Source organism: Barbus barbus (genome assembly GCF_936440315.1).
Source record: "Barbus barbus genome assembly, chromosome: 50".
In the NCBI taxonomy this organism is placed as follows: Eukaryota; Metazoa; Chordata; class Actinopteri; order Cypriniformes; family Cyprinidae; genus Barbus; species Barbus barbus.
The window spans coordinates 16,693,439-16,716,314 of NC_136728.1; the positions used below are offsets into that span (position 1 = coordinate 16,693,439).

The window sequence follows — 22,876 nt, forward strand, 5'->3', positions numbered from 1 at the left end:
GCATTGTGGGAAATGAAGTTTTCTGAGGGCGGAGGCGCACTGGCTTCTGATTGGTTAGATTATATGGGGGGGTAGTACGTGTTAAACGGTGCAATCCAGAACATTTTAATCAATCCAGACCGGGGCTAGTTGTCAATTTTAGTGTATACTTCTCAGTCAATTCTGTATGAACAGATTATTTTAAATTAACAGAAAATTATTTTAATATACATGTATAGAAATGTATAAAATAAATATATAGCAGTGTAGAAATCTAGAATAAGTTATGTAGAAAAGGAAAACATTCAGTAAAGAGAGAAAGGCAGATGTTAATGTTTTATTTTATTGCCTCTGTCAGTACAACGGAATTTAAAATTAATAGATTCCTATGTTGGATGTTGCTGGACTTATATGGTCAAAACGAGCAAATAAGGCGGAGCTCAAGGCTGGCCTCATGAATATTAATGACGCAACTAGACGCTCAACCAGTAGGATTCTGCGGCGTCATCATCGCGTCTCAAAACCAGGAAGCGGACAGTCAGAACAGTCGAGAACAGAGTGAACAGAAAAATAGTAGATTTTGAGAATATTTTACGGCGTTTTTAAAACGAGTAGAAATAGTTTAGATTGTATTTTTTTTTTTTTTGTATCTAAAAAAATTAAACGACGCAGTGAAAGGTGAGTTTTATGTATGTTTACCATGCAACTTCACCATAGTTACTGCTACAGATGTTAAGATGCCTGTAAATTATGCTACACATAATGAATGATTGAATGATTTGCGAGCACATTTTTTGTGTAGTGACTTTGGTTACACTTTATTTTAAGGTGTCCTTGTTACAGTGCAATTATACATTTAAATACTGAGTAATATTAATTAACTACATGGACACTACTTGCTATATGGTTAGGGTTTGGCTAAGGGAGGCTTGCATGTAATTATGCATAATTATTGTTATTATAATAGTAAGTACATATAACGTGACTTGACTTTTATTCTTCTTCGTTTTTAAATGCATTTGTTTTGCATATTGCAGTACCAATCATTCCAGTAGCCCCATTCATGTTGCAATAAAATATCTATTCTCTACTATATAGTTCAGTTCTATTCTATTTCCAAATTTAATGTGTTTTTATTAATACATAGATGTCCCAGGACTCCTCTACGCTGAGGGAGGAAGGAAACAACCGTTTTAAAGCCGGTGATGTTCAACAAGCTCTCAGCTGCTACACCAAAGCTTTAAAGATCAGCGACTGTCAATCCGAGAGTGCGGTTCTGTACCGCAACCGAGCAGCATGCTATCTTAAACTTGAAGACCATACCAAAGCAGAGGCAGATGCCACCAAAGGTAAAAATGACATGCAGGGTTTCACCTTCATGACCAACATCATGTTCGTTTCTCTAACAGAGTCGTGTTTCCCGTTCTCAAGCTTTGGACATGGATCAAGGTGATGTCAAGGCCCGATTCCGTCGAGCGCAGGCTCTGCAGAAACTCGGACGGTTAGATCAGGCGTTTATGGATGCTCAGAAATGTGCACAGCTGGAACCCAAGAATAAAGCTTTCCAGGACCTGCTTAGACAGCTAGGAGCACAGATCCAGCAGAAGGTGGGTTATGAGTGGTGCTTGTGAAGGAATGTATTACTATTACTATTTATGACCTGAAAATGAAGCCATGTTTGTGTTTATATACAGGCAGCACAGCTCTCCTCCACAGACTCACGAGTTCAACAGATGTTCAAACTCCTTCTGGACAGTTCAGCGCCAATTTCAGACAGACAGAAGGTGGGAAAGGCCGCCTTTAAACTTATTATAATTTATAACATTCAGTCTTTGAGATGTTCTCTGTTGCGTTTCAATCAGGCTGCTCAGAATCTGGTGGTGCTTTCACGGGAGGACGCAGGAGCTGAGCAGATCTTCAGAAACGATGGAGTCAAACTCCTCCAGAATCTTCTCGACTCCCAGCAGGAGGATCTGATCCTTTCTGCTCTCAGAACTCTGGTTGGCCTGTGCACCGGACACCAGTCAAGGGTGAGTAACGTCCCCTCACAATTAAGTTTATTATTTGAACCCAAAGGTCATCTTAAATTATGCATATTGTTTTTTTGTAGACCATGGCCATTGTGAACGAGGTGGGCATGGACAGGTTGTGCGGCGTCATGGGTTCTGCTGCTTCCACTGTGTCTCTCTCAGCATGCCATCTGATCCAGGTGATGTTCGAGGCTCTTACGGAGGGCATGAAGAAAGAGATCAGAGGGAAAGATGAGGCCATACTGCCAGGTGAGATGCCAACCTTCACTTTGAGAGCTCATTTCGGTGACCTACTTTAAGCTCAGAAATAATTTCCAGCAGAGAATTTCTGTTCTACTTCTTTAAGACTGGGTTATGTCAGTTTAAAGACTAAAATAAGTGTTTGTGGCCACAGGGTTATTATAGTTAACTAAAATTTCTTACTTGAAATAAAATAAATGGTTAATTAAATACATTTGAAATTAAATAAAATATAAAAGCCTTTTATTTCAACTAGTTGCCAAGGCGTAGCTTAATTTGTTGAACTAAATTAAAAAAATGAATACAAACTACATGTGTATATATATATAAGTTTTTGTTTACATAATATATGTGTGTGTGCTGTAATATCAAATATATTTGAAGAGTTCATTTGCAAAAACGGAGTTATCTGTTTTTGCAAATAAACTCTTCATTTATATATGATATAATTTATATGAATATAAATATTTACATGTAAATATTTAAAAAATGTATGCTGTATGTGTGTGTCTTATATATACATGATAAATATAGTATACACAGTACACACGCACATATATTATGTAAGCAAAAACTTTTATTTTGGATGCGATTAATCGTTTGACAGCACTAATATATATATTTCTATGTATTTTAATAATTTCTCATTTAGTTCAACAAGTTAAGTTCCGCCTTGGCAACTAGCAGTTTTATTGTTGTTGTTTTTTTTTTGGTCATTTTTAGTAGTTTTTGTTTATATATATATATATATATATATATATATATATATATATATATATATATATATATATATATATACATATTATATATTTTTATAAACCAAAACTACTAAAATTGACCAAAAAATAAAATTACTAAAACTTTAAGTAATATTAAAATGGAAAATACAAAAATAAAAACTAATTGAAAATCTTAATAAAAACTCAATAAAAACTATGATAGTATCTCAAAGATAAAGTAAAATAAAATAACAGTGTATGACTGTTATCGCAAAATAAACCCAAATCGGTGGATCAGGACCTCGACATGAATCAGAGTGATTTTGTGTCACCTTGATGGGGTTTATTTTATGAAAATGACTGGCTTACAGTACATTGTCTCATTTATTACATGACTACTTAAATTAGTAAATAAATACAAAGATGAATGCATAAATAAAACAATAAAAAATTAATAATTTAAATGTCAATAAAATAGTGATGAAATAATGATAGAGGTTTTTTTTTTTGTTTTTTTATTGTATTTTATGAGAAGAAATAGTGATATGAAAAATAATGATATGAGAAACTTGCATAGCTATTCTTGGAAAAACAAAACTGAAAAATGATATAAAAAGATTTCACTGCAGATTAACCAATTAGAATCCAGTATTCCAGAATGCCTTTTAATATTTTTCTTCTTTTTTTTTTTTTCTTTCATATTTCCTCCAGTCTGCAAACTTCAAAGAGTTTTCAATTATACAAGTATAATTGTAGGAAATTGCTGTAATAATACATGCAAAATATCCGCTGTTATTATATTAGTACTTCTAGACATTTCTGGTGTCTTATTTCTTGGGTCATAAATATGAAACTGAAATTGCATCAATCTTGAAAATGCTTTGTGTGTATTGCAGAACCCTCCCGTGAGTTGCGCTCCATGTTGCGTCACCTAATTGACATGCTTCCTGCATCCAGCGTGTCTGGAGCTGGACGTGACAGCGCCATCAACCTGCTGGTCAAACAGGTGCCACGAAAATCCTTGAAAAACCCAGACAACTCTCTCACCCTTTGGGTCATCGACCAGGGTACGTTTGATCTGCTCTCTTCTGAGATTTAGTAGACCTGTGTAGCCATCACTGATGTTAGAAATCCTTTGACACCTGAACAGGTCATTTGATGCCTTTTTGTACTTTTTTTTAGGGCTGAAGAAGATTCTAGAAGTAGCAGGAACTGTACCCGAGGTCGAAGGTGGGCCGCCACTCACCGACAACACTCCTATGAGTTGCTCCGTTCTGCTTAATAAGCTTTACGATGACCTGAAGAGTGATAAAGAGAGGGAAAACTTCAACAAGCTCTGTGAGGAATATGTGCAGTAAGTTATACATAGGCAGAATTGTGAGAGATAAACTCAGAATTGTGAGAAAAACAATTCACTCTCCATTTTCTTTTTTTTTTCTATAGGTATCACTTTGGCAGCTCAGATATGGAGAGTAAACTACGAGCGATACAGACAGTCTCTGTACTGCTGCAGGGTCCCAGTGATGTGGGAAATCGTACCCTGGAGGTGAGCGGTATCATAGATGCTGTCATTTCCCTTTGTGCGTCCGAAAACATCACTCATCAGCAAGTGGCAGTGGAGGCGCTCATTCACGCCGCCGGAAAAGCCAAGAGAGCATCCTTCATCACAGCCAATGGCGTGGCTCTACTGAAAGACCTGTACAAGAAGAGTGAAAATGACCGGATACGTGTGCGAGCACTGGTGGTGAGTGTTCATACTCAAAGACATCTACATTTCGAGAGATTTTTCTATTTTTCGTCAATTCTGTACGTTTGGCATGTGTTTTGTAGGGGTTGTGCAAGCTTGGCTCCGCTGGAGGCACCGATTTCAGCATGAAGCAGTTTGCAGAAGGTTCAACACTTAAACTCGCCAAGCAGTGCAGGAAGTAAGTTTTGAGCGATTCGGTGTTTGACGATTTTTGTGGGCGGAGCCTATCTAGTGGCAGAAAATGACAGTTTTCAAGTAGCGGTCTATGGAAGCCATGGAATAAAAGAATAAAAAAAAAAAAGGCAAATTTGAGTTTATATTTCTAGATTATCTCTCAGAAGAAAAATCAACTCATTGTCTCTTTTCCACTCGGCTCAGAATCATGAGTTTATTTCCCTGACTTCTGGCTTTTTTTCCTCAGAATTGACAAACTCGCTATTGTTGAGTTAAATCGAGTTATAAAGTCCGAACTAGGACATATAAACTTGCATTTGCAAGAAAAAAAGCCAGAATTGAGAGTTAAAATACATAAATGTTATGTAAAATGTTAATAGCAATAGGTTTAAAAATGATTTCATGCTGTAACTGTAGGGCTAATACAATATGTCCCCTATAAACTGCATATGTGAATATTATGTAGACCTACTGTTTAAATCACATTTATGCTTTAAAAGTAGAGTAATCATAGCAGTTTTCATCCACAGACAGTATGTTGATTTAAACGTCCGCCTTTAGTTTCAAATGGCTTCTTTGATGACAACATTCTATAAAAATTATTTGCGTTCCGATTCTGATATCCAAAGGCACAAAAATATTTTTTTTCTCTTATTCCATGGATTTTACCCATTTTCTGCCACCAGTATGTGCGCAGCTGCAAGTGACATAACTGTGACGTGTGTTGTAGTGATCAGTTTTGCAAGGGCAACCAATCATTGTCCCTCAGCAGCTTAAAAAATCCAGTTTAGACACTCCTGTCCTTTAAGACAAGGGTTTTCATACTAATGTTAGGAGGCTGAGAAAAGATTTAGCAAAATGTTTTTTTAGATCTCATTAACATATTAACTTCATATGTTTAAGGAAAATGATTTGATTTATTAATTTATATATTACTTACTAATATTACTAAAATGTTGTTAATATATTATATATTGTATTTATATTGATATTGCATTATTAGTTTAAAAGATAAAATAAAAAATATTTTATTTGTATATTTAATAAATTATTTAATGTCAATTTATATATAATTAATGTCTTATTATCATTATTTAGTGATTTTTTTTAAATATATAATATAATTGTTTTATGTTGATATTACATTTTTACATTGAAAATATAATATGTAATATCTATTGATCTATTATATATCTTTATAATATTATATAAAATGTCTTTTGAAACATTATTTACACATCAAAATATATTTCTTCCTGTATTTTAAGGTATGTATATTTTTTGCCTTATATTTTAAGAAAGAGGTCTGTCACAAGGGGATCATCATATTTGGGTAGTTTTTATTAATCAAAGACTCTGCTCATGTTCAGCTGTTATTCATATGCAATACCAGAAGCATTTAAACCTATGCAGATGTCTTCATTTTACCCTTTTAATTTTGCCACTGCAGGAAAAGCTATTTTTATATGGATGTCCATATGTAAGGCAGACCTCTGTAGAGAAGCAGAATGATCTATAATTGCAAAGATGTACATGCAGGTGGCCTTCAGCTGTCTTTCTTTCCCAGGTGGCTCTGCAATGAAGCTCTTCCCCCAACATCCCGGCGATGGGCCATCGAGGGTCTGGCCTACCTCACGCTGGATGCCGATGTGAAAGAGGACCTGGTGGAGGATAAGAAAGCCCTTCAGGCCATGTTTGAGCTGGCTAAGGTATCGCCTTTCTCTCTGTTTTAGAGATTGGCCATAATGCTAATCGTTGACATCTATGCAATTCCCTCATGTTCTCATTTTCTTTGCAGTCTGAAGACAAAACAGTGTTATATGCAGTTGGATCGACACTGGTTAACTGCTCCAACAGCTATGATGTTGAGAAGCCAGACCCTCAGATGGTGGAACTAGCTAAATATGCTAAACAGCACGTACCCGAGGAGCATCCAAAGGTAAGTGTGTCAAATACGATGATGAGACTGAACATGCTTTCTCTGTTTACGTAATCTTATGTCATTTCAAACCCTGAAGAACACAAAAGATGATGTTTAGCAGAGTGTTCATTCTGCTCTTCCAAAAATCACCATAAATGTAGTCCATATTATTGGCATCTTCTGAAGCCACACTTTAGTTTTGTGTGAAAACAGACCAAAAATTCAGTAATTAATTGCTCTTTCCATCCTTTTGTGATGGAAAAAAGAAAGTCACGGGGGTTTGAAACAACATGAGGGTGAATAAATGAAATTTTATATTACAGTGATGTATTATCATGTTTTCATGTAGGATGCCCAGTCATTTGTAGAGAAGAGATTGGTGAAGCTCTTGGAGGCCGGGGTGGTGTCAGCGTTGGTTTGTATGGTGAAACAAGAGAGTCCCGCCCTCACAGAGGCCTGCAGAGAGTGTATCGCCAGGTCTGCTTTCAGTTTGATCATGTCTAGAAATATTCTGAAGCTCAATCAATTTGAAAAATTCTGGCCAAATTCAAAGGCTGCCACTGTAAAAGTCATTTATTTGCACTCCGGTTTTGGCCCTTTCCCACTGCTGGCACAGCTACTGTCCCAAATTCAGATTAAGCCTTTGCTCAAATTGTTCCATCAGGGGAGATTGTTTGAAAATGGATTTCAGTGTGCAAAATGGTTATTCTCCATCCAAGGAAATGGTCCCTTTATCAGATTAAATAAAGTCTGTCTCCCTCTCCCTGACAGGGTGATTTTGGCTCTGGTGGAGAGACAGGAGGACAGAGGGTTAGTTGTGGCACAAGGAGGAGGAAAAGTAAGTAATATTCTTCATCTCGCCTGTTGACTTTCAGAATGAGAACATTTCACATCATTATTTTAATGTACATCACCATTCAAATGTTTGTGATTGGTAAGATTATAAATAGTGCTGTTAAACGATTAATCACATCCAAAATACATTATATATTTATGTGTACTGTGTATATTTATTATGTATATATAAATACACACACATACAGTATATATATTTTGAAAATACTTGCATGTTTATACATTTATATATTCATATTCTTATATTTTATATTATATAGAAATATATATATAATATATAAACATACAATATTTTTCTTAAATATATACATGCATGTGTTTGTTTTTATATATACATAATAAATATACACAATATACACACTCATATTATGTATTCAAAAACTTTTGGATGCGATTAATCGATTATAAAATGTTTTCTTTTTGTAAGAAGTCACTTATGCTTGTCCAAGGCTTTGTTTAAAAATACAGTAAAAACAGTAATAATGAGTAATATATTACCATTTAAAATAACTTTCTATTTTAATATATAAAAAATTAAATGGAAATGTTGTATTCTGTCACTTTTGATTAATTTAATGCATCCTTGTTTAAAAAAAAAGAAAAAAAAAAAGTGTAAATTGCTTTCAAAAGCAAAAATCTTGCTGAACCCACAATTTTGAATGATAACATGTGACCGTTTTCTTGTTTGCTTGATGCAGGCCTTGCTACCGCTAGTTTCTGAGAGCACAGATCGGGGTAAGACCAAAGCAGCGCAAGCGCTGGCCAAGCTCACCATCACATGCAACCCTGAGATTGCATTTCCGGGCGAGAGGGTACATCACCACCTTATTTCAGCCTTCTCTCTGATTGCAATCTGGAATTGAATGTCTAATGCCATGATTTGTGTGTTTGAGTAGGTCTATGAGGTGGTTAGACCCCTGGTCAGTCTTTTGGCGCTGGATTGCACGATGCTGCAGAACTTTGAGGCTCTGATGGCCCTCACCAACCTGGCTGGCATCAGTGAGAGACTCAGGTTAGCTATCACTATTACCGAATTGAATCGGAAATTTAAAGGAATATTTCACCCCAAAATTAAAATTTGCTAAAAATGTACCAAGGCTCAGGCTATCCAAGATGTAGATGTAGTTTTTTATCATCTGAACAGATTCGGAGAAATTTGACATTATATTACTTGCTCACCAAATGATCCTCTGCAGTGAATGGGTGCCGTCAGAAAGAGAGTCCAAACAGCTGATAAAAACACCACAAGTAATCCACACGACTCCAGTCCATTAATTAATACCTTGTGAAGTGAAAAACTGCATGTCTTTTAGATAACAATTCCATCATTAAGAGGTTTTTAACTTAAAACCGTTGCTTCTGGCTAAAATACGAGCTCTAAATCCATAGTATTGCTTTCTCCAGTGAAATTGAATTTTAATTTGAAACCGACTTGATGGATTTTATTTATTACAAGCACACAGGTTTTCGCTTTACAAGATGTTAGTTGATGGACTGGAGTTGTGTGGAGTACTTGTGGATTGTTGTGATGTTTCTGTTCAGATTCTGATGGCACCCATTCACTGCAGAGGGTCCATTGGTGAGCAAGTGATGTAAAGCTAATTACAATTTGTAATTTCACCAAATCTGTTTCGATGAAGAAAAACTCATCTACACCTTGGATGGCCAAGGGCAAGTAAATTTTCAGCAAATTTTCATTTTTGGTGAACTATTCCATTAAGCCACTGAACAACAGAACAACCCAACTATCAAAACCACATTTCAATCCCACAGGCAGAAGATCATCAAGGAGAAAGCTGTGCCTAAAATAGAGGGCTACATGTTTGAGGACCATGACATGGTCCGAGCTGCTGCCACGGAGTGTATGTGCAATCTTGCCTTAAGTGCTGAGGTACGTCACATGACAGTATGTGTTTTTGGACCTGACTGTGATCCAAATCCTTCTAGAAAACACTGATTTTGTGGTTTTTGATGCATCAGGTGCAGAAGTGTTACTTGGCTACAGACAGTGACCGTCTCAAGCTCCTGGTGCTCTACAGTGGTGAAGATGATGAGCGACTGAGGAAGGCTGCATCAGGCACGCTGGCCGTGCTGACCGGAGAGATGCCCGAGCTGTGTACACGTATTCCTGACATAGTGAGTACCGATTTGAGTCTTACTTAAGAAATCCTCACATTCTTCATCTCAATTCACATACTTTTCTGTAGACGAGCCACTGGCTGGAGATCTTCCAGGCTCTGCTGCTCAGCGAAAGTCAGGACCTGCGGCATCGTGGGGCGGTCATCGCAATGAACCTCATGCAGGCCGACAAAAGTCTGGCTGAGAAACTAATGGAGAGTGAGGCTCTGGAGATCCTCTCTGTCCTGGCTAAAGGAGACGATCCCAAACAGGCCTCCGTTCAGAAAGCCGCCCAGCGCTGCCTGGATCTGGCTATTGAGTACGGCCTCATTCGAAACAATGAGGGCGGAGTCAATGGTAATACAATGTGATGCAGTATAAGGGAGTGTTTTTTTCCACTTGTCCACTATGGGTAAAAATGTAGCACACATTTCATACTGTCTACAGCAGGGTTCCTCAAATCTTTCCCTGGAGGTCCAATCGGCTGCAGAGTTTAGCTCCAACCCTGATCAAACTCACCTACCTGTGATTTTCTAATGATCCTGAAGATTCTGATTAGCATGCTCAGGTGTGTTTGATTAGGGTTACAGCCAAACTCTGCAGGAATGGTCCAGATTTGAGGACCCCGGGTCTAGATACCAAATATTAAGTTTATTCACTTCCATTCCGTTACGTGCACTCAATTTATTTTACATACACATTCCAAAATATACTTTTATTCATTCCCCTTATATGTGCGATGAGCACATATTGAAAGTATTGATCATAATTATGCCTTGACATTTTTGTTTGATATCTTGTATATTCAGGTCTTAATTGTTGAATGTGAAATTATATATTCTATATAAACACTAGTTTTTTTTCAGGTTTGGTGGTCTTGTTTTTGTTTTTAACAGTTAAGTAGATTTTGGTTGGGTTTAATAATTCTGATTTTCCACACTGTTTTGCAACTACTAGTCATTTAAAAATAACTAAATAAATAACCAGTGGAATTTGTAAAAATTCATTCTATTTTTTTTATAACTGTTGTTTATGACATGACTTTTGGTGGCATTTTCCTTTTTAATCCCTTTTCATATTTAAAAGGGCAAAAACATTAATTTACATAAAACATTTGATTAAATAATATTTTGTGTAAAAAAAAAAAACATTTAACTGCTGCTTATTAGAAAACAAATATATCTGAGAAATTTTCCGATGGCTCACTTTTGATGTATTATGCTAATAAGTGCACATATTGGTCTGGTGTTCACAAGATTTTTAAAGGTAAATAAGAGACTTCTTTCAAAAACAAGACAGGATTTATTTGATAATTATAATAAACAGTAATATTGTGATTTTATTTCAATTACTATTTAAATATATGTTTAATATATTCAGGAGCCATTATTTCAGTGTCACGTGATCCTTCCTTTCTTATTATTATCAGTGTTAAAAGTAGCTGCTCTGCTTAATATTATAATCTGCACGTTTAATAAACTCCAGCTGGTTCAAAATCGCATGCGATTAATCGTGCAGCCCTGTTGGGGACACTTAATTTCCAGCGATATCTCGACTTGATTACACGAATACTATTGAACGGAATCGAGCTGGATGATGACATCACTGAATTCTATAATGAAATACCTTAAACTGAAAATTGAGTGTTTACTATTGTCCTTCTGCACACTATTTTCCAAGTTGGCACTGTAAAGCTGCTTTGACACAATCTGTATTGTTAAAAGCACTAACGTTATATAAATAAAGTTGACTTCACTTGAGTTAATTTGGTAAATGTGATATCATAATTTAAAAGTCTTCACTTTCACTCTTGATCAGTTTAATGCGTGCTTGTTTAAAAGTTTTTTTTTTACTGACGCAAAACCTTTAAACGGTAGCACTAGTGTATGTTAAAAATTAAAATGAATAAAGCGAAACAAAAACAAAACTACAAACCTCGTTGACACAAACGGCATGAGCCCTCTCGCTTTCCGTACAATCCGCCGGTGTGTCACGTGACTTCCCCTTCAGACAAGTTCGATGCATGCCATCAAGATTATTCTAGTACACGTTAGTGTTATTTGAATGTGAAAATAGTGTATATAATGTACCAAAACTATGGTTGACTGTGCCGTTTTCACCTACACTAACGAGGACTTTATTGGCGATGTTTGTTGCGGACAGCAGACCAGGTCGAGGTTTGACATCGCGCTGCGGTCCGGATGGACGGAGAAGAGAAACGCCGGTCTGTTCCGGTATCATCTGGACGATCTGGAGACGCGGATGCTCTCCGGTCCGTGTGCCTACATCGCTCAGCTGAACATCATGAGGGGCATCGAGAGACGAAAACCTCAGGAGATCCTGAGCGTCCGGCAGAACTTTGACCCGCAGCAGTTCAATTTCAACAAGATCAACCCAAAAGAGCTGCTGTTTGAGCTACAGAAACAGTGTGAAGCTAGATGCCATCAAAATGGTTCAAAAAGCAAGTGCAAAGTCATTATAAACGTAAGTCCGTTGGAATTCGGTCACTGTCTGCTCGTACCTGAACCGGACAGGTGTCACCCACAGATACTGACACCTCTGGCGGTCCAGATGGGGATAGAATCGGTTCTGCTGAGCGCTGATCCAGGATTCAGAGTTGGTTTTAACAGCCTGGGTGGTTTTGCTTCAGTCAACCATCTTCATATGCACAGCTACTACCTAAACCACCAACTGAGGATTGAAACCTCCCCTGCAGAACCGATCCTGCCTAAAAAAAACTTGTATTGCCTTCTGGACTTCCCAGGAGGCTTTCTGTTCTACACCCAGGGTGCAAACCTGGATTTGACAGTCAGTGCAGTTTGTAGTCTCACTGATATTCTGGTTGATAGGAACATCGCACACAACCTCTTCATCACCCGAGGTTGCCCTCCACAGAGGGAGCCTGACCCGTCTGTGTCCCGGAATGGGGTGAGGGTTATCGTATGGCCCCGGCTGTCCTGTTTTGGGGCCAAAGAAGAGTCGGCCTTCAATGTTGCCCTGTGTGAGCTCGCCGGACATCTTCCTTTCAAAAACAGAGAAGACTACGAGACAGTCACTGAGGACGGAGTCCAAGAAATCATCCGGAAATATCTGCTGCCCCAAGAAGAGTTCAGTGAATTGCAAAAGCATGTCTTGAAATGTTTATAAATGACACTTCTGAGCACAGATCAAAATATCCTGTCTCAAAATATGGGTTTCAGAATCCCTAATAAATGTTGATGTATTAGAAATGAAGTGTTGCTTAGGTCAACCGTTCATACATACAGTAATTGTAGTATGTGTAGAAACGAAAATGTTCAATTTATATATATATATATAAAATAGCCTAGTTCTGTTTCATATGTAAAATGTTATAATTTTTATTTCATATTATACGTTGTGCAAAATATTTTATGTGTGTGCATATGCCATGTGGTGTAAAATAACATAAATGTAAAATAACAATAACAAAAATACAATTGAATTATTTGTAATTTTTTTTTTTTTTTTTTATATGACACTACAACAACACAAGAAATGTTACAAACAGTTGTGCTGTCACACGACCTTGTCACTTTTCATGTTTAATTCACTAACAGACATCCCGCTTTTTGGCAATAAAAATATATTTGAAGAGTTCAGATGCAAAAGCCTCTAAGTGCCATCTAAAATTGTCTTCTAAAATGAGCATTTTTCTCAGGCTCCTGTGTTTATTCCCTTACAGAAAAAACACATGAACTTCACATGTGCAAAAACTCATGTGATCACATGTGACCACATGCACATGTGATTTTGCAAATGTGAAATTTAACATGTAAAAACATGTGATTTTGCACATGTGAAATATGTGGATCACATGTGAAACGTGTTTTGCACATGGGAAATGTGTGCTTTTGGAACATTTGCACATGTGAGTACATGTGAAACACATGTAAATCACATGTAAATCACATGTGAAACACATGTAAAACATGTTAAATTTGATCACATGTGAAACATGTTAAATTTCAATTAGAGCCCCATGAGAAACCTATAAGCACATGTGAAACCCATGAGATCACATGTGAAACCTATAAGCACATGTGAAACCCATGAGATCACATGTGAAACCTATAAGCACATGTGAAACCCATGAGATCACATGTTAAACCTGAAAATTCCCATGTGAAACATATAATTACATGTGAAACGTAAAATTCCCATTAGAGACCCATGGAATAACATTTGAAACCCATCAACAATCTATGTTAAACCTACACCACATGTAAACCTGCAACTTCATGTGAAACCCATGTAAAAATCATTCAGCAAAATACCACAGAAAACGGTAGGCCTACCATGTTCTTTTGTAGGGCCTATAGCCATGTTTCCCAACATTAAAACAAATAATTCAAATTGAGCTTTTATTTCATTTCAAAAATATGCAGTACAAATTGAATGTTTAAAACAAAGCAAAACCAAATTAAAATTATACATTAAAAAAAAAAGCCTCTAAAACGATTATGTATAAGGGCATGTGTGTGTATTGTGTGTTTGTGAACGTGTGTTGTCTCAGTCCTCTGTGCCTCCTTCAGCAGGCATCCTGTTTTGGGATAGAAAAACAATCAAAGATTAGGGCAGTGCAAACACAAGTCTATCCTGATAAACTAAGCAAAGTAAATAGGGTCAATCAGAGCAAATAATGCAAAAGTGCTGCTTCAGGGTGTAACATCTCGGTGCTCTTTGGTTGTTTGGGATAATTAAGATATAAGAACTTAGGAACTCCAAGGCACCCGAAGTAAGTAGAAAAAAGTTAAAAAGCCTTTATTTCATTCATGGCTTAAACATTAAAATTGGTGACAGATCCACCTACGTGTTGGGTAATTTTGGGGTAATAGGGTCAATTTTGATTTCATGATATACGTTTTATTTTAAGGTTGAAAAAAAGGTGTTTGAAGCTGCTTTTGATTTTCACAGATGACTGATTTGCTGTGTTCGGATTTAAAGACTGTTAGCTATTAAGCCTATATATTTTTAGTGATATTATTATTATTAATTTGTAATTGTATTGTTAATAGTGTCATTAAATGTTTTGTGAATATGCTATGGAAACAAAAAATGCTGGTGAACAGCAATGTCGTTTTCATCTTGGCTTAAAACAACTGTATAAGAGTGATGCGTCTCTTTTATAAAAAGCACTTTTGACAATTTGTGAATAAATCACAAAATAGACTGAGGAATAGACTGATGTTGGATCATCTGAAGATTACCTTTCTGCTCGTCTCCTCAGATCTTTTAACTTCTGTGCCATGCAGACCTTGATCTCAGTGCCTCCGATGCCTGGGTGTGTCTTTTTGACATGGTCTGTAAGAAATGAGATTGATAATATTCAAATTTGAAAACAAGTTTGGAGTTAGTTGCCAAAGAGAGCCTAAATAATACAATAATCCATACTGTGTAAAACAGATGTCAGTGTTTCATCCAAGAGTGCAAAAGTATTATTTTCATTAGAGTATGACCTCTCTTTGCTTTGGAGATGTGAAAAATAATTTTTTTGTGTGCTAAAGGAGTCATGTGTACTAAAGGAGTCATGAAATGGATAATCAAAATATTCTTGATATATACACATTTAAGAGGTGAGATTAGAAAATGATATTTTTAGTGCAAAACACTTTACTTTATGAACTCCAGGAACAAAATATAAAATACCAAAACTGCATTTAAAGTGTCAACGATTTTGATTTCTGACCATTAAGGAGAGAATGTACAGTGAAATGACAACGCGACATGATGTGACATAACTGCCAGATTCAAACTGTGCTTTCGCATTATGGTTGGTGCTGAGCCAAAGACGGACGTGCTCAGCACTTTTCATATATCACAACTATTGATGTGCTGCTCCTTTAAGAAAGCAGGTAGAAGAATTACTACACCGTGTTGTTTGTCTCTTCAGACTTGCCGTAGTTCTCAATGCATGCAACAACCCTGAAGCACAGCTGAGCACTTTTCATCATCTTTTACACGTTTTGTCTTCATAACTCTGAAGAACTTATGTCTGTAAGTGATGGTTAAAGTTGCATTTTCATGACAACCTTAATTAAAGACCGTTTGAATTACATATTTGTGTGAAACCTGTTAAAAACAAACTATAAACAATTTATCTTATTTATGCTAGATCATCCATGTGTCAAAGATTCAGCTCTCTAATCAATCAACTTTTGAGCCAGTCCAAAGAAGTATTGAATAAGTATCAAGAAGTATTGAAATAGTACACTTACAAGTATACTACTAGTACAGGGCTTGACGCTTACCTTTTCCCCAAGGAGCACATGTGCTCCTAAGTCAAAAAATTTAGGAGCGCATTAAAAAAATGTAGGGGCGCAATGCAAATTTTTCAAATGAGGTGTTTTAGCTTAATAAGGGGATACAAAGAGACATTTACAAGCACAATTATTTAATTTATCAGAATACAGAAAGTACACAAGGTTTACTTCAGACACTATTAAATAGGCTAATTATTAGTTATAATCCTATTAAACTGTGTCGGTATAAAATTTTCACAATAATCATTGAAACTTTTGTCACGGTATATGTTTTTGTTTTTAAATCACTATATATAATTTCTAAGTGAAAAAAAGTGTTGTCCTCCTAACAGGTTAAATAACTTTATTAAAGATAATTTACTAAAAGACTTTTATAAAAAATACATAAAAATATAAAGTAAACAAGTGTTTCAAGATTAGAGTGCAAAAGATTGTTCAAATGAACGAAAGAACAATAGGTAAGTCCCATTTGTTAACATTAGTTAAAGCAGGTTAACATTAACTAAAAATGTGCAATAGCTAATTGTTGCAGTAGTTAATATTCTTTGTTAATGTTGATTAACTAACATAGTTGTATTTTTTTATTAATGTTAGCTCCATTGAATTATATTAAGACAACTTTTGATTTTATAATGTATTAATAAAAGTTTAAATTAAGATAGCATTATTAATAAATGCAGTTATTTGTTTTTTTCATGTTAACTAATGGAACTTGTGTTACTGAACAATAATAACGAATCAGTCGTTGATGTATAGATAGACCCACTGTTCTCTATTATAGATCCGTGGATGGGCCATGTTTTAGGTTAGAAAAAATGTTTGAAAATAAATAGTCATTAAGTCTTTAAGATTTATTTGATGCTATTGTGAAGACTAAAGCGAATATAAATATCTAAATGACTGTGAGTGTGAAACATTATTTACACAGTTTTAGGAAAGTAGCGCAGCTGATTTGTTTACTGGGTTACCGGGGTAACGGCAGCGTCATTCAGCGCGTCTTCACTTTAACTCGCTCCGCTTTTCTTCTCATCTGTGCTCATTTAAATTAAACCGTTGCCTTTTTAAAGTTCTGTAATCATATGAGGCTGCATCGCAATTTTTCCATAAATAGAATAAATTAATACGTTTGTTATAGGCTACTGTATAAGTTAGGCTGTTTTGTATTCGCACTTGTGCTCCTAAATATATTTTCCAGTTCGCACACATCTATTTTTAGTCGCAAATGCGAGTGAAATGCTCGTACTGTCGAGCCCTGTAGTACACTGATATTTGTATACTTACTACATAAAGTATGCTTAAAAATATACTTGAACTTTACTTAAGTATACTTAATAAAATTAATTTAAAGTATACTTCTTTTTGTAAGGGTAGTTTTTTAGAACCAAAAACAAAAAAGTGCATATTAGATGAAACCATGGTTTTTAGATGTAGTAATGTATTGCTTGTTGAACATAGCTTGACCGATGGAATCTGTACTATAACCACTCACCACGTACTCCTGAATGAGATCTTTAGGGTCCTCATTAAGATAGATACAGAGTCCTTTGATGGCAAGTTCACGAGCTGCATCAATGTCATCCTTAAAAAAATAAGCCAGAGCAGAAAAAGAAAGGTTAGTTACAGACATTACTCAAAACACAATTAAACAAAAGAGCACAATAGGTCTCATTCACTAAAAGTTCATAATTTATATTATGAGTATGGCAAACATGCATGTTATATTCTAGAAAACAGATAATAGCTTGATATTATGATGTGAAACGTAATGCAATTAACATCAAGTACAAAAAATAGAGTATGAATACATGCAAATAATTTCTAGTGTGCTAACCTGAAGCTAAACAATGCATTTTTTAAAATCAGTTTAATCTACTGAACATTTAATGTCATGTCTGATGCAAAATGGGTTAAGGTGGGGTAAATAATGAAGAAAATACAGCTAGACTGACTGCTTTACACCTTATCATATCATGTTGTGTGATTCAATGAAATACTCTTGACCCATAAATTTAGCAGTCTGACAGGCAAACCCAATGGAAAATCATTCACTAAAAATAAAAAATGCATTAAAAACTTTGAGAGACCTCACATGGGTCATTTGAATCACCAAATGTTAACATCAGTGCTATCAGCATAGTAAAAACCTTTGGTAAAAACTTGTCCATATGCTGTGCAGACACAGTGGGAGAATGGCAGGTACGTTAACCAGCTGGAACCTAACTTTCCCCTTGAATTAACGTTACTCACCCTCAAGTCGTTTGACAACCCTAGGACATCCGTTCATCTTTGTAACGAGCTTTCTGACTCGCGCCCATAGACAGCAATGTAACTGACATTCAAAGCGCAGAATGTCAGTTACGTTGCTGTCTATGGGCGCGAGTCAGAAAACCTACATACACTGACGGAGCATGGAGCGCTTTTGTCCATTGCTGTGATAAGACAACGGCGACGAACCCCTCCCCCACCTAAATACAAACCTAAAGTCAGTGGAGGGTAGCTCAGAGGTAACACAGATTGTCGAATCTGGTCCTAAAAACACATATCAGTGAACTTGGAAGCAGCGGGTTTTCTGACTACAAAGCACAACAACGTTGACATATTTAAGACATTTTTTTTTAACCAATTTCAATGCTTTACGTTCCATGTAAAGTGCAAAAACGTTTAACGTCAATCTCCATCTCGATATAGTTAAGACTTGTATAATTATTCTTTGTCATAAGGCATTATTAAACCTTGCTCTTATGAAGCATTAATAAATTCAGTTAGGTTTCCCCTTGTTACACGTAACGTACGTTACGCATTCTTTCCTATCAACCCTCAGCACAAAATTCCGTTAAATATTTATAATCACTGATTCTGAAAATCTAAGTTAACTCTAAACGCTGTGAAATGAACACTTTTTAGCCAATGTTGACGGGCATTAGCCTATTAATCGCCTGATGAAAACTTAGTATCCATTTGTGAGTGATTTAATTGCAGTTTGGAAAATTACGAGTAATATTTAACCTTATAGGCCTAACGTTAAGTTAGCTACGTTACCTCAAAAAAAAAATCTGCGATTACACTCGACGAAATATGCCGTCGATATGATTTAAAAGCGTGTGGAGCTATCTTAAAACACTATTGTTGCATTTAATCTGACAATGAATGCATTTTTAGTATTATCATACGATTTTTTAAAATGAAATTCTTACCTTTTAACGAGCTTTGGAAACATGTCAGTCAGTCCCCTCAAGTGTGCTTTCCCAGACCAACGGTTCTGCTTTTCAAAGCGCATGAGCGGATGCTCTCGTGCACGTTGCTCCCGCGTAAATGATAAGAGAACTTCACAAAACTGAATTAGATTAATTGTACACAATGGAATTAAATTGAGAAGAAAATGTAAAGTAATCGTGTGACATGAGCTCATTTTAATTAAGTAAATCAAACAGCAGAAAAAAATAATTTTACGTGATCACCATTTGTTGGAAATCTGAATCAATTTGAACATTTTCTTGCAAAGTGATTATATCATGTTTTGATGACTGTTGAATTTCATTTAGACTTTACACAATAAAATTATGTTTGCATCTCAAACATAAATTTATTAAGTAGACTGTAAGTGTATTGTTTAAGTGAATTCAGTAAAACTGCTTTTCCTTTTTTTCAGTGCGGGTCTAAACACGGGTTTAAAACAATCATGTGCAAACGTAAAAATATATGCATATTTTTAGGAACACATCTACAAAAATATGCCTGTATTTGAAGTTGATCAAATAATTTAGAAATAGACGAAATTGCGTGGCATATAGTGTTGTAGCCGCGTCTGTTCGATTTGTAAAATGTTATAAGGCTACTCAGTTTCGTGGTAATGTTAGCCATGTTCTTCATGTAACGGCCTTTTGACAGCTTTGGCTGAAGTTGTCCTTGTGTTAATGGTCATGTAATAACTTCTGTATGACCTGGCAATAAACATTTTTGTAAGTGTGTCTATAATATGATAGTCTAAAATGATTTTATTTCGGTTGCGGGTCGGGTGGTCGGTTCTATTTTAAGCGGGTCGGATGCGGGTGCGGATTTACAAAATCGGACCCATGCAGGACTCTGCTTGTCAGTACTTACCACTTAATTATCACTTTTGTATCCGGCACTAGACTGCATAGCTCAGCTTATGGGGATGAATGAAACATCAACATCGTGTAAGTTGTGTTTGGGTATTTGTTCATTAACATATAACATTTTAATTATGAATGAGTTTCAAAAAGATCAGAGTCAGTAAAATGATCTGAACTTCCCATTACAATGAAGCTGAAAATGTACAGTATTTGTGACGTGTGTAACATGATTCACATGTTAAAACCTATTAAAACATGTTCAAATATATTTCACATGTGCTCCATATTATAACCTATAGTAACATGTTTTCCACATGTGCTCCATTATGTTCACATGTGGTGACATGTTGTTCACATGTGGTGACATGAGGTCACACGTGATCACATGTGAAAAACATGTGATAACATGTGAAATTCATGTGTTTTTTCTGTAAGGGTTTCACTTTAATGTCGTTGAAAAGAACCTGTTCATTGCCACTAAAGTGAACTCACTAAACCTACACATAGGAACCTAATAAAAATGCTCATTTTAGAAGACAATTTCAAATGGCACATGGAGGCTTTTGCATCTGAGCTCTTCATTTTTTGTGTTTTAGCCCGTTATTGTGTAAAAAAAAAATGACATATCAAATAATGAGTCAAAAAGAATGTTAAATCACTGAAAAGGAGAGTCAGGTCAAGTGCGTTGCATTGTCGGATACTGTATTTGATGCATGCTTTTGAGTAGCCTACTTCTCTGTAGCTTCCTCTAGTGGTCTGTGAGGGTGAAACGCAGTTAAAATGCCACATTGGGGAAGAAAAAAATAATAATTTGATTTTGGGAATAAAATACGCAATAACAAAGATTTGTTTAGTAGGCTACATTAATGTTGGCTACTAATTAAATTATGTTTCACGCCGTATTCAATAGGCTACTTATTGGATTGTAAAATTACGTCTACAAGAATCCATTTGCTTTGTCTCAGGACTAATAACCTATAAACATGATTTCTGATAATATCACGGTTCCATTACAGAAAGTTCCATCCCACACAAACAGCCTGGCGTCTGGACTGTGTATAATTGCAGCATTTCATAGAAACGCCAGATAAGTGGACACTATTTATTTAGTCTGAACCAGTTCTTGATCAGATCGTGTACGCGATGCACATTGAGGCCTGCGGTGTATGTTTCTAAACTACAAAAGGAGAGTGAAAGAGAAGCTAGTTTAATGCTGAAAGATATGAATCCTCCCTTGAGGCTCATTATAGTTCTTAAATAGGAATCTCACCTCAAAACGCAATTTTCTGAGTGCGTCGGTGTACCATGACTGTCCTGTTTACAGCTCAATGAGGTAAAAATCCCTCCCACATGTCGAATCGAAACCGCACGGCTGAGAGGATCCAACCCAGACAGCGTAAACCATCCTGGCGTCGTTAAACGCTCTCTGTGACCTCCAATTCCTATTAATTCCAGGTGATGGTTGCTGTAACTAACACTAAACCGGTCTGAGGAGACCTGAGTCATCTGTTTCACACCACAACATGAGTCCTGTTAAGAATCTTGTATATGGGCTCTTTTATCTGGCATCCATAAACACTCTTGAGGGTGTCTAGATGATACATTTGTCTTTTAACTTTACTAAACCGATTCATCATTGACCTGATGCCAGTCATTTGGGCAGTGATGACTAAACATTCAAGGTGCAAATAAGGGTTCGGTGACCCCTCTAACACACTCAAAAAAAAAATGCTGGGTTAAATACCCAACGCTGGGTGAAATATGAACAGACTGTGCCAAAATTACTATATGCCTGGCTTAAAATGAACCTAAAATGGGTTGTAAATCTGTACAATCAGACACATAATTACTAGAGGCATAAGCAATAATCAAAAGGGAAACATTTATTTATGAGCAATTTTGAAAAAAAATATGATTTAAGTATTATTATTAATATAAGTAACAAAGCTGACAGTAATTTCAACTTATTTTATCATTTATTTATTTTACAAAAAGTTTTACAATAAATAAATTGAATAGAAAATTACAGTAAAAGTGCACTTTTTTATTATTTTTATGTTGTATAACAACAGTTTTACTACAAATGCCATGGTTAATATGGTTAGTGTACCAAAAACATGATTAATTTGTGGTTTCCATGGTTTAACCATGTTTTTTTTTTTTTTTTTACTGTTTTTGGGTACAGTGTAAAATACAAGTGAAACAAGTTTAAAAAAAATAGCCAACAGGGTGTTAAACTTGTTTTAAATAGAAAAAAATATCAAAACTATTATTTAATAATTTTATTTAATTTATACACACATTTATCTAAACACATTTTTATTTAAATAAATGTTTACATTTATTATAATAGTTATATTATATTGTTAAACAGAGTCAGAGGAGACACACATTGCTAAGGATCACTTAACATTCATGCAAATTCTCAACAGAGAGAGCAAAGTGTTTGCTTAAGCAGAACGAGCCCCTCTCCTCACAATATAGGGACCCATGGGAGTTCAGCGTTCACCATATCAAATTTCACTCACCGCATTCAACTACAAGGGAGAACGGATAATATCGGAGTATACATAATCCAAAAAAAAATTAGCTTGCTTAAGCATAACGCCATACTCTAATGTAACAGTCGCACCAATCATTCAGCCAGTGCGTAACCCACTCATCCACTGCGTGACGCCTGCAGACAGAAGAACATTACCAGAGCGCAACTGATAACAT

At 35.8% G+C, this 22,876-nt stretch overlaps 2 protein-coding genes and 1 long non-coding RNA gene across 3 annotated transcripts; 2 read left to right on the forward strand and 1 right to left on the reverse strand.

Moving 5' to 3' along the window:
* Positions 1–485: 485 nt before the first annotated feature.
* On the forward strand, positions 486–10,780 carry LOC306868197 (protein unc-45 homolog A-like). Its single transcript, XM_079414276.1, has 19 exons — positions 486–657; positions 1,127–1,328; positions 1,411–1,586; positions 1,674–1,763; positions 1,842–2,009; positions 2,090–2,258; positions 3,865–4,035; positions 4,151–4,322; positions 4,412–4,712; positions 4,799–4,893; positions 6,457–6,598; positions 6,688–6,828; positions 7,160–7,287; positions 7,582–7,648; positions 8,364–8,477; positions 8,562–8,677; positions 9,439–9,556; positions 9,646–9,801; positions 9,873–10,780. Exons 2-19 carry the CDS (start codon positions 1,127–1,129, stop codon positions 10,152–10,154), a joined length of 2,808 nt encoding a protein of 935 aa, XP_079270402.1. The 5' UTR covers positions 486–657; the 3' UTR covers positions 10,155–10,780.
* A 1,011-nt stretch (positions 10,781–11,791) lies between these two features.
* gdpgp1 (GDP-D-glucose phosphorylase 1) lies at positions 11,792–13,211 on the forward strand. The gene has a single exon (XM_079414277.1). The coding sequence runs from the start codon at positions 11,881–11,883 to the stop codon at positions 12,928–12,930; it is 1,050 nt and encodes a 349-aa protein (XP_079270403.1). The 5' UTR covers positions 11,792–11,880; the 3' UTR covers positions 12,931–13,211.
* Positions 13,212–14,153: 942 nt separating this feature from the next.
* LOC306868212 lies at positions 14,154–19,354 on the reverse strand. The gene is made up of 4 exons (XR_013784090.1): positions 19,259–19,354; positions 17,554–17,643; positions 15,012–15,105; positions 14,154–14,344 (listed from the first exon to the last, which is right to left on the reverse strand). It is a non-coding gene; the product is annotated as an uncharacterized lncRNA (long non-coding RNA).
* Between the last annotated feature and the right edge of the window lie 3,522 nt (positions 19,355–22,876).